The sequence below is a fragment of the Dromiciops gliroides genome, chromosome 6 (assembly GCF_019393635.1).
Source record: "Dromiciops gliroides isolate mDroGli1 chromosome 6, mDroGli1.pri, whole genome shotgun sequence".
NCBI classification, from domain to species: domain Eukaryota; kingdom Metazoa; phylum Chordata; class Mammalia; order Microbiotheria; family Microbiotheriidae; genus Dromiciops; species Dromiciops gliroides.
Genome location: NC_057866.1, coordinates 181,468,669 through 181,480,784, shown reverse-complemented (window position 1 = coordinate 181,480,784; position 12,116 = coordinate 181,468,669). Strand labels below are relative to the sequence as shown.

The following is a 12,116-nucleotide window of genomic DNA, read 5'->3' as shown; positions in this document are numbered from 1 at the left end:
GATAAACAGAAGAAGGACTCCAATGTGGTAGGTGAACCATATGTCAAAGTTATGAGAGGATATGGAGAAGATCAGCATAGAATGGACACACATGGTTAGTTTATGATTCCATCCCTGGAAGAAACCTCCAAACCAATGAAACCACAGAACCATTTGAGCATTTCAGACTGAACTCACTACAGACCTACTGCTATTTCCTCCTCACAGTATGAAGGCACTCTTGTCTGAGGCTTTGCCAGTAGTACATAGTAGTACATAGCTCTAGCAGGTTCTTCAAAGTTGGAAAGGATTTGAGTGACAGAAAATACGCCAGCTGTCCAACAACCAACCAAATTAAGTACAGAGAAGATCATCATCTGAAGACTCCAGGAATGATGAATATATAAGCCACAGCAATTCACAAAAACTCTCACCTAAGGCATGGAAAGGTTGCTATCTGTGACAGAGAAGAAAGAATCCACACAAATCAAATAAACCATCAAAGAAAGGTGGGGGTGGGGGTGGTCTTTTCATCTCTAAATCTATGATTCTAAATTTTTCAAAGGGTATCATAAGAAAAGGGAATGAGATGTTCTGCTTGATTGCTGGGCAGTGGGGAGGAAGAGGATGGGAGCAGCAGGTAGCAGTTTAAGAAAGATAGATTTCAGCATGATATACAAACCCACCTCCTGATAATCACAGCTTTCCAAAAGTGAAATGGGCTAGCTACCATGGGAGGTAATATCTGCTCCACCACCCCCCTGATGCCCTTATCTGAAGTCTTCAGAGCAAAAGCTGGATGACAACTTTTCAAGTATGACTGCTGACTCTGAAGTCAGATAACATGTAAATGCCACCCTGCTAGCTGAGTGAATATAGGGAAGTGAGACCACAGCCTCTGTAGCTCTTCCCAGCTGCAGATCCATGATGCTGTGATGAGAAGAATTATTTTAAATTATTATTAATACAATAGTTAAAAATGCTATAAAACAGCTTTGATACTAGGAAATTAAGCTAGCTATGTGTCAGGAGTATGGGGTGGTAGGGTGTCATCAAATCGCATTAATTTATGCCTAAGTTAATGTGAAACTTCAGACCTACTGATCTTTAATAATAAAATAGCGGCATACATTTTGAAGTTATGCCAGAGATAAGACAATGAATGGAGCTTTCTTCCACTGTATTTCTTACAACAATTTAATTCATTTTCAAAAAGCTTGAACTGAAGTATATGAATTTCTTAAAAAAAAAAAAAAGAAACCCTTTGAATAGTTGAGTTGCTTCATTGCTGATATATGATTTATGAATCTACTATAGCAATCAATCACTTAGGACTTGTTTTCCCTAATACAACCATTTATTCATTGATAACATCTAAAATCATGAAGAGACATTATAAAAAGGACTATGATAAAGATGATGCTCAAAAGTTCTGGGAATCTGAATTTAAGTGACTTACCAATTCTGTCCCAATTTATAAAGGTGAGATAAGACAAAAATTCACATTTATATAATTTTTCAGAAACTCAAAAGGTAATCCATAAATGTGAGCTATTATTGTCTCCTTTTTATACAATAGGAAATGAGAAGGAGAAGTGATAGGTTCTTTAGAGGACTAAAACAAATAATTCATAAAACTATTTGGAAAATACAGAACATTGACATCAAAAGCTGTCAACCACCTTGACATAATCCATGAGGTAGTTTCAATGTCATATTTTGGAAAGCAAAAAGAGCTCTGGAAAATTCTTATAAATTTTTTTTTACTTATCACCTTCCTCTGTAAAAGAGTTGGTGAAGCTTTTCTTCACATAAAGTCCCTTTTCAAAGAAAATCAGGTTCTTCTTAATTATGTGCTAAGGGAAAAAAAATCACATTAATGATGTACTAGGCACACTTACCTGAAAGTCCTCAAATGTTTTGCATTCACAATGTCAGGAATTTCTGGAAAGAGGAACATAATTTATAAAAATTACATAAAATGTTCTAAAACATAAATTTCATAGTTTCCTCACAAATACAATACACTGATCATCAGAATAGAAAAGCAGAGAAAAAATCTAAAATAATTTTGATGTGTAAATGAATTTATCTTAAACTCATAGGGGAAATGTTTTTGTTTAAGTAAAGAAAAGAACAATTTGCGGGCACTAAACTAAACAGTTTAAATGATTATCATTAAATGATATATAGGAAGTTAGATAAAAATTAAGCAGAAATCTGAAATGGTAAACTCATGAAAAGAACAGACTCTGTTGAAAGTGAACAAAACCGTTTTAAATTATCTAATCATAATAGTGTGTATATATATATATATATATATATATATATATATATATATATTAAAGTGTAAATTAAAAGAATCTTCCCCTATTTAGACAAAGACTAAGTAATCTGGCAAACTACTCTCCAAATCTTTATAAAAAACCATGTATTTACTTTATTTTTCTTCATCATTATAGTTTTTCTGACATATTAACCAAAAAAAAAAAATTACAATGGTATGGGTCTTGTGAGTATGATTTAAGTACCAAACATATTAAGCCAAGATTCAGTGTCATCACTGCATTATTTTCTAATACTTTATTTTAAATAAGTTGAGTGTTGGAAACTATTCGTTGCTTAAAATCCACATCTTCAAAAGCACAGTTAAAAATAGGACAGAAAGCTTGCATAAAAATGACACAATATGTACCTCAAAAGACAAAATAGTTTACTGTCAATCTTTTACCAACAACTCATGAATTAGACCAGGTTAAATACTATCTCTCCCATTCTTTTTCTTATTTAAAAAAAAAGTGAAACAGTAAGAACAGTTATACAAAATCAGAAGTGAATACCAAATCTCACTAATTCCAGTTCAGTTATTTAAAAAAATATGGCTGGTAATTAGTGAATATTAGCCTGGCAAGCACCTTTTACATGCAACATTCTGTGTTAGGTGCTTAAAAAAAAAATCTATAAAGATAAATATACTATTGGCCCTGCCCCTCAAGAAACTTCAATAATCTAAAGTCTATATTGGCAAGTCAGCTTAGAAGGCACTTTCATATAATATCTTTTGAAACTCTCCAAAAGCACCCTGTCAGTGCAGCAAGCAGACTAGGCATCCTTTTTGACAAATGAAGCAACAAGTTGATAGCTATTCATCGATTTGCACAAGGTTACCTAGCTCATTAGTGGGAGGACTAGGACTCAAACTCAGGTCTTTTTACTCATACTCTCTATTCTTTCTACTATTGTACAATGTCTTTAAGGCTTCTATTAATATATACCAGTTTCATTAATGTTAAATCCAGTGACTATTATTTTTTTAAAAGACAATCCTTATTTTCTTGCACTAGACAGAAAAAAATGACTTGGGTTGCTTTGGGGCATGACTTAATATTCTTGTCTGAGTCTCCAACGTCAAAAGTAAAGCTATAGAGGGAAGCTAGGGAGAGCAGTGGATAAAGCACCAGCCCTGGATTCAGGAGGACCTGAGTTCAAATCCAGCCTCAGACACTTGACACTTACTAGCTGTGTGACCTTGGACAAGTCACTTAACCCTCACTGCCCCACCAAAAAAAAAAAAAAAAGTAAAGCTATTTATGTAGGGCATTAAAATTTTCAAAATATTTTCCTCCAAACAATCCTACTAGTAAAAAGGAGATACATTTTAGTCACATGATGAGTTCAAACACTTAACTCTGTTGCTTATTTCTAACTCTGACTTGTGGCAAGTTACTACCACTCTTAGGGACTGTTTACTCATCTATTAAAAAAAAAAAAAGGAAAGAAAAAAAAGTTGGAATAAAGGACCTCTCAGGTCCCTTCCACCTATGAAGTCTATGATAAAAAATTAGAGAGATGAAGACTTACATGATGACTACAAGGAATGAAAATTTATCATTATAGTCCTGACAAATAAAACATGTACAAACTGAACAGAAATTACAAAATACCTTCATTACTAGGTATAAGACTATAATCCATTACTTATTTTTAATATCTTTCATTTAAATTTGACTGAATTCAAAAGCATTAAATGCCTATACTATGTGCCAGGCACTAAGGGTACTAACTTAAAAATGAAAATCCTGTTCCTCAAGCTTATGATTCTAGTTGGGGAAATCAACACATATAAAGAAATAGATTTTAAAAAGCACAGCACATGAGCTGAATTCTGAAGGCGGCTAGGGTTTCCAAGAAACCAAGTCTCAGTCTCCTAATCTGTAAAATCGGGATATTAACAACACCTACCTCTCAGGATGGTTAGAGAATAAAATGAAATTTCATTGTAAAAAGCTTTATAAATGCTCATTATTATTATGGTGATTATTACTGATGATGATAATAATAATAACAATCACTACTTGCTACCTTCTCAGAGTCTCACATTAACCATTCCTAGACAAAGGCACCTAAGGGTACTAGATACACTACAGATTTGTTATCAAATAAGCCTTCACTGAAACACTACAGTCCTCTCATTCTTGCTTGAAATATACGCTCACATCCCACACAGCAGCTAGACCCCCAGTTTTTTTCTATTCTCTGCAAGCTCCCCTATACTACCACTTTTCGTCTCAATTCTTATGAAGAGGACCCTTCCTACTATTTACCAAGTATTCTATTCTGAGCCTCCCAAGTACCAGATCTCAAATTATACTAACAAAGCAGCAACCACCAATAAGATCTGGTAATGGTTTAAAAATTGAGAGATCAATGAGCAGAAAAGGTTAGGTACATAATGTATCAAAGGGAGGAAAAAGCCAAAGTAGCACAATGTTCAATAAACCCAAAGACTCCAGCTACTGGAGTAAGGACTCACTATTCAACAAAAACTGTTGGGAAAACCAGAAAGCAGATACAATAGATGTAAATAAACTGAAAAACATAAATAATGTAAATGTAGTAAAATACCTAGAAAGTGGTGACTTTTGAATATTTATTGCCATTGTTTTTAACATTAATTGTACATATACATATAATTTTTAATAATGGCTATGTTTAACAACCAGCTCTGAAAAATTCCTAAAGCTTTAACAAGTAGCTCTCATGAGCTAGTACAAGATGGCTTCACCATTGCCTAGTTCATTGCTGAGCTGGTATATGATAATAGCAGCTAACATTTATATAGTGCTTACTTTGTACCAGGCACTGTGCTAATTATTTAGGTTTTTCAGTTTATTTACATCTATTGTATCTACAAAAGAGTCTACTATATAATGGTGTACATCTCTTCCTAACTCTGCAGTCAGTAACGTCATGTGGTAAAAAAATATGAAAGTTTTTTAACAGTCGGTTAGGATCACTGAAAGACGCCAGTTTTTTTTAAGGACCACCCTTTCGGGGAGGAGACCAACGGCATGAGCTACGCACCACAGTCCGCCTGCTGCACACGTCAGACTGCCTGCTATGCACTCGACTTCCGGGGTGCGAGCTTAAAAGGCAAGGAGAGAACGGAAGTGGGGACTTTTTTTTCCTGCTCTGAAGGTCTCCTGACTGCGCTGCACAGGCTGATGCTAATGAGAGTTCGACTGGGCTGGCTCGGGGTTAGCAGCAGCACTCGCTTGACAGGGTCTCTCTCTCTCTCTCTCTCCCCAAAGGTAGCCTTCGGCTTTTGATGAGTTTTATACAAAATATAGACTAAGCTTAGACTTAAGAGGATTTGTATTGTATTTCTACTTTCCTATCCTTCTAATCAACATCACCTTGTGACTACCATACAATAAAAGCTCTAACTAGAAAACCAGAAGCTTCTTCCATTTACTAGTCTGGGAGATAAATTAAGGGAAAGGTTAAAGAGGGGAGATTTATGATCTAATATCCAATTTTAAATCTCACAGTCACAATGGTAGCCTGAAATTGGCCATAGTAGGAGTATTTATACTATGGAAATAAGCAAATGCTACAAACTGGGGCTTAATTTGTAGTTTTGTTAATTGTTTAGACTTAAGAAAATGATGGACAAAATGATAACAATGCAGACTAAATTTAAAAGCCTGTCATGTCTGTAGTCCTCGATTGTGAACAGCACAGAAAACAAGATCTCAAGTTAAATATCTGATTGTCAGCCAAGCTTAAAGATATTCCACTTAAGAAAGATAATAAATTTAATCCTTTTCCTAGGAATGTTGCTAGAAAATACAACACATGAACTTAGGCCTTCTATCAACAGAAACAATGACAAAAGCATTATGAATTATTCTGATTTATTAAAACCATCTACTTGGACTTAAGGACTAACTTCACCAAGAGTAGCTGGTGAAAAAAAATCCTATCATTTCACAGAAAATTTAAAAGATGAAACTGATGAACAATTTTTGAATTTTTTTAGATAATAGTGTAGAGGGGGCGACTAGGTGGCACAGTAGATAAAGCACCGGCCCTGGATTCAGGAGTACCTGAGTTCAAATCCGACCTCAGACACTTGACACTTACTAGCTGTGTGACCCTGGGCAAGTCACTTAACCCCCATTGCCCTGCAAAAAGACAAAAAAACAAAAAAATAGTGTAGAATCAAACAATGTTCCTTCCAATCACTGCAACTCTACAAAGGCTTAAAAAGACAGTACAACTACAAGACTAAAGCTGATAGAGGTTTCAGTTTAACGATTATAATTTGTATGAGGCTGAGAAATAGTTTCATAATAGGTCGTGTGGCAGATTTACTGACAAATGTATTGGGAAAAGAGTGGTTTGAGATATAATTCTATTTGCCAAATTATGGCTGAATTACAATCACAGGTTGGCTTTAGATGCAATAGATGAGCAAAAAAAAAATTCTCTGAGATTTATATGGAATTCACAATAGAGAACATTTTCTATTTTTTATCTGTAAATTGTGTTATACATCATTTTACGTTAGTAAAATTTATAATAAATATGACATATTGACATATATAGTATGATATATGCATATATACACATGTGTACACAGATGCATATACACATACATACATGTTTTTTTTTCAAAGAACTAGCTGTTTAACATTTTCTAGCATACAACTAACTATAAGCTTGTTATTTCCTTGCTAAGTCTGCATAGGTTTATCATCAGCTATAGGGTATAAAATTTCTCTGTGAATTCATGAAGAATGTCTACACTAAGGTTTTGGTTTTTGGGGGGGTTTAGAGGGAAGGGCAGTGAGGGTTAAGTGACTTGCCCAAGGTCACACAGCTAGTAAGTGTCAAGTGTCTGAGGCCAGATTTGAATTCAGGTCCTCCTGAATCCAGGGCCAGTGCTTTATCCACTGCGCCACCTAGCTGCTACCTGAGTTCTAAAGAGCTTGGAACCTGTGTTGATAGAGGGAATATTAATCATAATGAAATCTCACAGATCCTTGACATATGGAAGCAAACCTATTTACCTCTTATAGGAACAGAAATTTAGAGCTGAAAGAAACCTTATGGGCTATCTAGTCTAATCCTGTCATATTACAGATGAGAAAACTTGAGGCCCCGTATTTCCAACATTTCTTAAAGAATGCATGTTTACTTAGGCCCTAATAAATTTCATCTGTATAAAATGTCTTCTAAATGGTTTCTAGAAGTGAAGGTAAAATTCAGCAGTTTATTTTGAATTCCTCTCTTTACCTTTACAAACATAAATGTCTGTATGAAGACACATACATAACATGCATGCACACAACTCTTATCTCATTTAGTGAGAAAGATACATGACTATTCACCACAGAGCTAAATTATAATTGTCTAGAATTAGCAATATTCCCAATTTTAAGTTTGAATAACTTCCCCTGCCTCCTCTTTGGCTTAAGAGAAATATAAAATACAAATAAAATGCTTAAGAAGGAGCAATTTCAATCTATGGCCAGGATGGTCATTAGCCCTCCCATTTGGAGAATTCCTTCTTTCACAAAACTAAGAGAGTCTATTATTTTTCATCAAAGTATAACAATAGCAAATCTAACATGACAATATATCTCATTAGAATTTTATATGTTTGTCTAGATATTTATCTCCTTCTGACACACAAATGATAAATCTTTCTCTCTCTTACTGATAAGGCTTTTCATAATGGAATGAGGTCAACCTGATGAAGGCCGAGATACATTTTATTTCTAGTAGCACTGTTTTTACCTCTTTGGCAGGTACATGGACCACTTAGTCATCCTTACTCAGTTAAAAACAGTAAACACTTTTTCCATTAGTTGTGAAATTAATATCAACATTAAAACCATTTATTGTTACCAAGTTTTTCTCAGAATTATTTTCACAGAAGGGCAGGGAATAATAAAAGCTAGCATTTACACAGAACTTATCATCCCCATTATATAGATAAGGAAACTGAGACACAGAAAAATGAAGTGATTTGTCTTTTGTTACAAAGCAAATGAATGTCCAAAGTGAGATCTGAACTCAAGCTATCCTGATTCCAGTACTCTATTGCATCACTAAGAGAAGGAACTAAACATCTGGCAGTTTAAGTACTTACCTACATTGTCAAATATGATTTATTATTTGCTGAACTTTCTCATGTAACATGGGGTTGTCTCCACCTACCTTGTACGATCCAAAATGATCAAATGAGATAATATGTGGAAAACACTTTGCAAAAATTTAAACTATAATAACTGTAATGTCAAGAAATGGTAAACTTAGTTCTTGAAATTTCATCAGCATCATTTTAGGCTTCTCTTGTGAATGACCACAATTCACTAGCATTAACTACTTCCTTAGTTCCTTTCTAATCTACTGGCACTAATGACAATCATGTTTACACTTCACACAGTTATCTTTACAACAAGAACTCAGAAAAATCCAACTTCTATTATGTGAAAATACTAAACAGTTTCTTTATCTAGGCTAGTAAACTGTTGTCTTCAGAGAAACACAAATAGGTACCAAATAATAAATATATTACTTGCTCTTTCCTTTTTAAAACCTATTTCCAGCATACAGAACATACAGAGTAACAGGCCTTGGGCACTGGGAGGGCCCTTTCAGGTCAAGCTCAGGTCACTATGATGAGGAATCCTAACAAGTCACTGTCCAGTTTCTGCTAATAAACCTCAAGGAACAGGGAATTTATCCCACCTGAGGCAATTATCCAAAGTAATCCCTCCCTTTTCAAATGACTGAATTCCAAGTACATGAGGGACTACCATGTTCACCCCCCCAGATCTTCTCTCAGCAAAGCTGTGCTAGCTAGGGCCTCCCACCACCCTTGTTGCACCCTGGTTTCATGACAAGATTGTTACTATACTTCCTAAAATGTGACACACAGAACTAAAAACAATACTTAAAAGAACATAGAACCATACCCACCCTATTCTAAATATGATTCTTCTAGTAATAAAACTTCAGATCCTAGGAGCTTTTTAGAACTGCACCAATTATACTGTCGACTCAACTTTAGTCTTTTTCCATGGATTTTTGTCTCTTCACACTTTCCCTTCTCCCCTTCTTACTCCCATCCCCTACTTTTCACAAGCAACTTTTCCAGAAGTGTAAGGACTTTATATTCATCAATTACATTTTTTTGTTGGTTAGCTTCACTCACTGTTATAATCTATTGTGATCTTTTTCAATTATGATGCTGCCATTCAGTATTGTAAGCCACCCCTCCCAATGGTATGTCATTCACAAATTTGAAAGACAATCACTCTAGAATTACCATCTAATTCAGAACAAGTAGAAAAAGGAAAGAGCCTTTGAGCCCACTGCAAAGCTCCCTATAGGCTGATGATAATTAATCACATCCTTAAATTAATAGAACAATGAGGTGCATTCAGAACTATCATCTAACCCTCATTTCTCTATCATAGCTCCACCATGAGAGACTGTATTAAATGTCTTGATGAAATTCTGGTATATTATATCTATCAGTCTTGTGGCCCTGGCATAAGCGGAAATGAAGTTAGCTTTAGCATAATTTATTGTTGTCAGCTTGGATCATAAGGAACACCACTTCCCCAAATGTTCTCACAAATCTTCTTCCTCCTGCCTCCAATACCACATTGTAAAAATTTGCTAGAAATCCCAGGGTTTGCAAACTGCAAATGCTATTTGGCCATCTCTACTACAGTAGCACCATACTCATCCCCTGTGATTTTTCAAACATCATGGAGAGCAGCTCAGCAAAAACACCTGCATGGTCATTCAGTACTCAAAGAAGTAGCTCTGCAGACTGGGTGATCTGAACTCAATGAATGAACCATCAATCTCTCTTTATATATAACCTTTGACCCCAAATCTTTAGCAGATTTTAACGTCAGTCATCCTGTTTTCTCTTGTCTATCTCTTGAAACTTTGCTTACTTACACTCCTACAACTCCAGGAGCTCTCTATTAGCTAATTTAGGATAAAATAAAAATCCAATTTGGCTTTATAGCACTTTACAGGCTGCTCTCAACCTATCTTCCCAGATTCTTAAAGGACATCATTCTTCCTCCCAGTCTTTATGAATTAGCCAAACTGGTTTCCTCTGTGTTCAAACACACCAATCGACATCCTGCCCCCGTGCTTTTGCACCGGCTTTTCTCCAAGCCTAGAATGTACTTCCTTCTCACCTCCACTTCACAGAATCCTTCTCTTCCCCCAAGGTTCAATTCAAGCATCACCTCCTACATTCCCCACAATTGCTTGTGCCCTCCCTGCCAAAGTACCTTGTCTTTGAGTAGGTGTCTCTTCCTGTTTAGTCTGCATATACCCAGAGATGTACTTGTTCCAGTTGTAGGAGCTTAAGTATGGGCTGTCTGAGCCATGCTATTTGCTTTCCCGGCCCCTAGCCTACTGTGGCACACAGAGAAGGAGGCACTTAAATAAGTGCTTGTTGATTGGCTGTGAAAAACTACAAGCCATATTACTTGTGCATTTATCTGGGGATCTGAGTCCCTACTAATTGTCTGTGCTTGGCACATTTCCTTCTAAAGGGCATCCTCTGTTATGAAGAATTAAATAAATTAAATCAAAATAAATTATCCCTCTTGCATCTAAGCCAGGCATCACTTCACTCTCTGATCTTTCTTTTGTCCCTAACAGTTAAAACAGAAGATTTTTTGGTTAATCTTTAGTATCCATCACAAGTCCTATATTGACATTGGGCTTTCAACACCTGGGCCCCTGCTTTGTCACACTAGTCATTTCCCATTCATTACTGTGGTACTGATTTCCAAAGGACTCTCCAGAGACATGCCTGGAGGGAGCCAAACCAAGACGTGTGGCTCTGAATTCCTAAGATGATGCTCCGTTACCCCGAGATTTCCCCTCCAATCTCACGATGAGGACAGTGATACTGGTCCACTCCATTTCAAAGGATTTGATTGTGAGAAAGCAAAAAGTTATAAGGTAAAGTGACCTAGCAAGGATGTCAGTGGCATAGGGAACTCACAAGGCAGAAACTCCCTGGTCAATGCAGATCAGCCAAAGGCACATACAACAATAAGAAATGCAGCTATTCTGCTACAGTATTTTAATAATCATGTTAACCAGAACTTCAGGTCAATAAGCTTTAAGTAAGAACTATAATGGGCTCAAAGCTGCTAGGCAAACTAAGGGCTCAGTTCCATAACAGACAGAGAGCAGACATTTTGAGGGCCTAAATTAGTCTTCAAGATCAGTTCCCTGGCAGTTGATTCCTTTACACCCTCATAGTTAATATTCATAGATAAATTCTGCAATTTGCCAATTATCTGAACCCCTGATTTCTGTCACCTGCTTTGCTCTTATTGGTCATTTTGTCCTATTCATCAAAGCGATGAAACCAGGAAAAAGATTAGGATGTAAGACCCAAATAAGTTATTTTTTTTATTACTACTACAAAGAGTTACAAAGTTAAAAAAAAAAAAAAGACTAGAAGACAGGCTAAGATTATTGTAATAACTTCCTAATTGGTCTCTCTGTGTGCAAGTTTCTCCTCATTCCCATCTATCCTCTGAATCACTGACAAAAATAATCATCCTAAAATAGAAGTCTTACCATGTCAGAGCCAGAGTCAACAAGCACATATTAAGCACCTACTACATGCCAGGCACTGGGGACACTCACCATTATAATAGGGGAAGTTCAAAAGGGGGAAGTACAAGGAAAAGGGGCAAGATTATCTGACAAGGGGGCCTGAGCAAACCATTTAGTTAGGGTGGGAAATGATCTAAGGAAGTGAGAATTTCAGAGTTGATTTCATTCTGGGG

General features: G+C 36.0%; 1 protein-coding gene across 2 annotated transcripts in view; it reads right to left on the bottom strand.

The window, feature by feature from the left end:
• The window catches only part of TMA16 (translation machinery associated 16 homolog), a 63,889-nt gene that overhangs the window by 6,471 nt on the left and 45,302 nt on the right, over positions 1-12,116 (bottom strand). For both annotated transcript variants that reach the window (XM_043969740.1, XM_043969741.1), the window contains one exon: positions 1,881-1,923. In XM_043969740.1, coding sequence (XP_043825675.1) covers positions 1,881-1,923 — 43 coding nt within the window. The remainder of the gene's footprint in view (positions 1-1,880; positions 1,924-12,116) is intronic.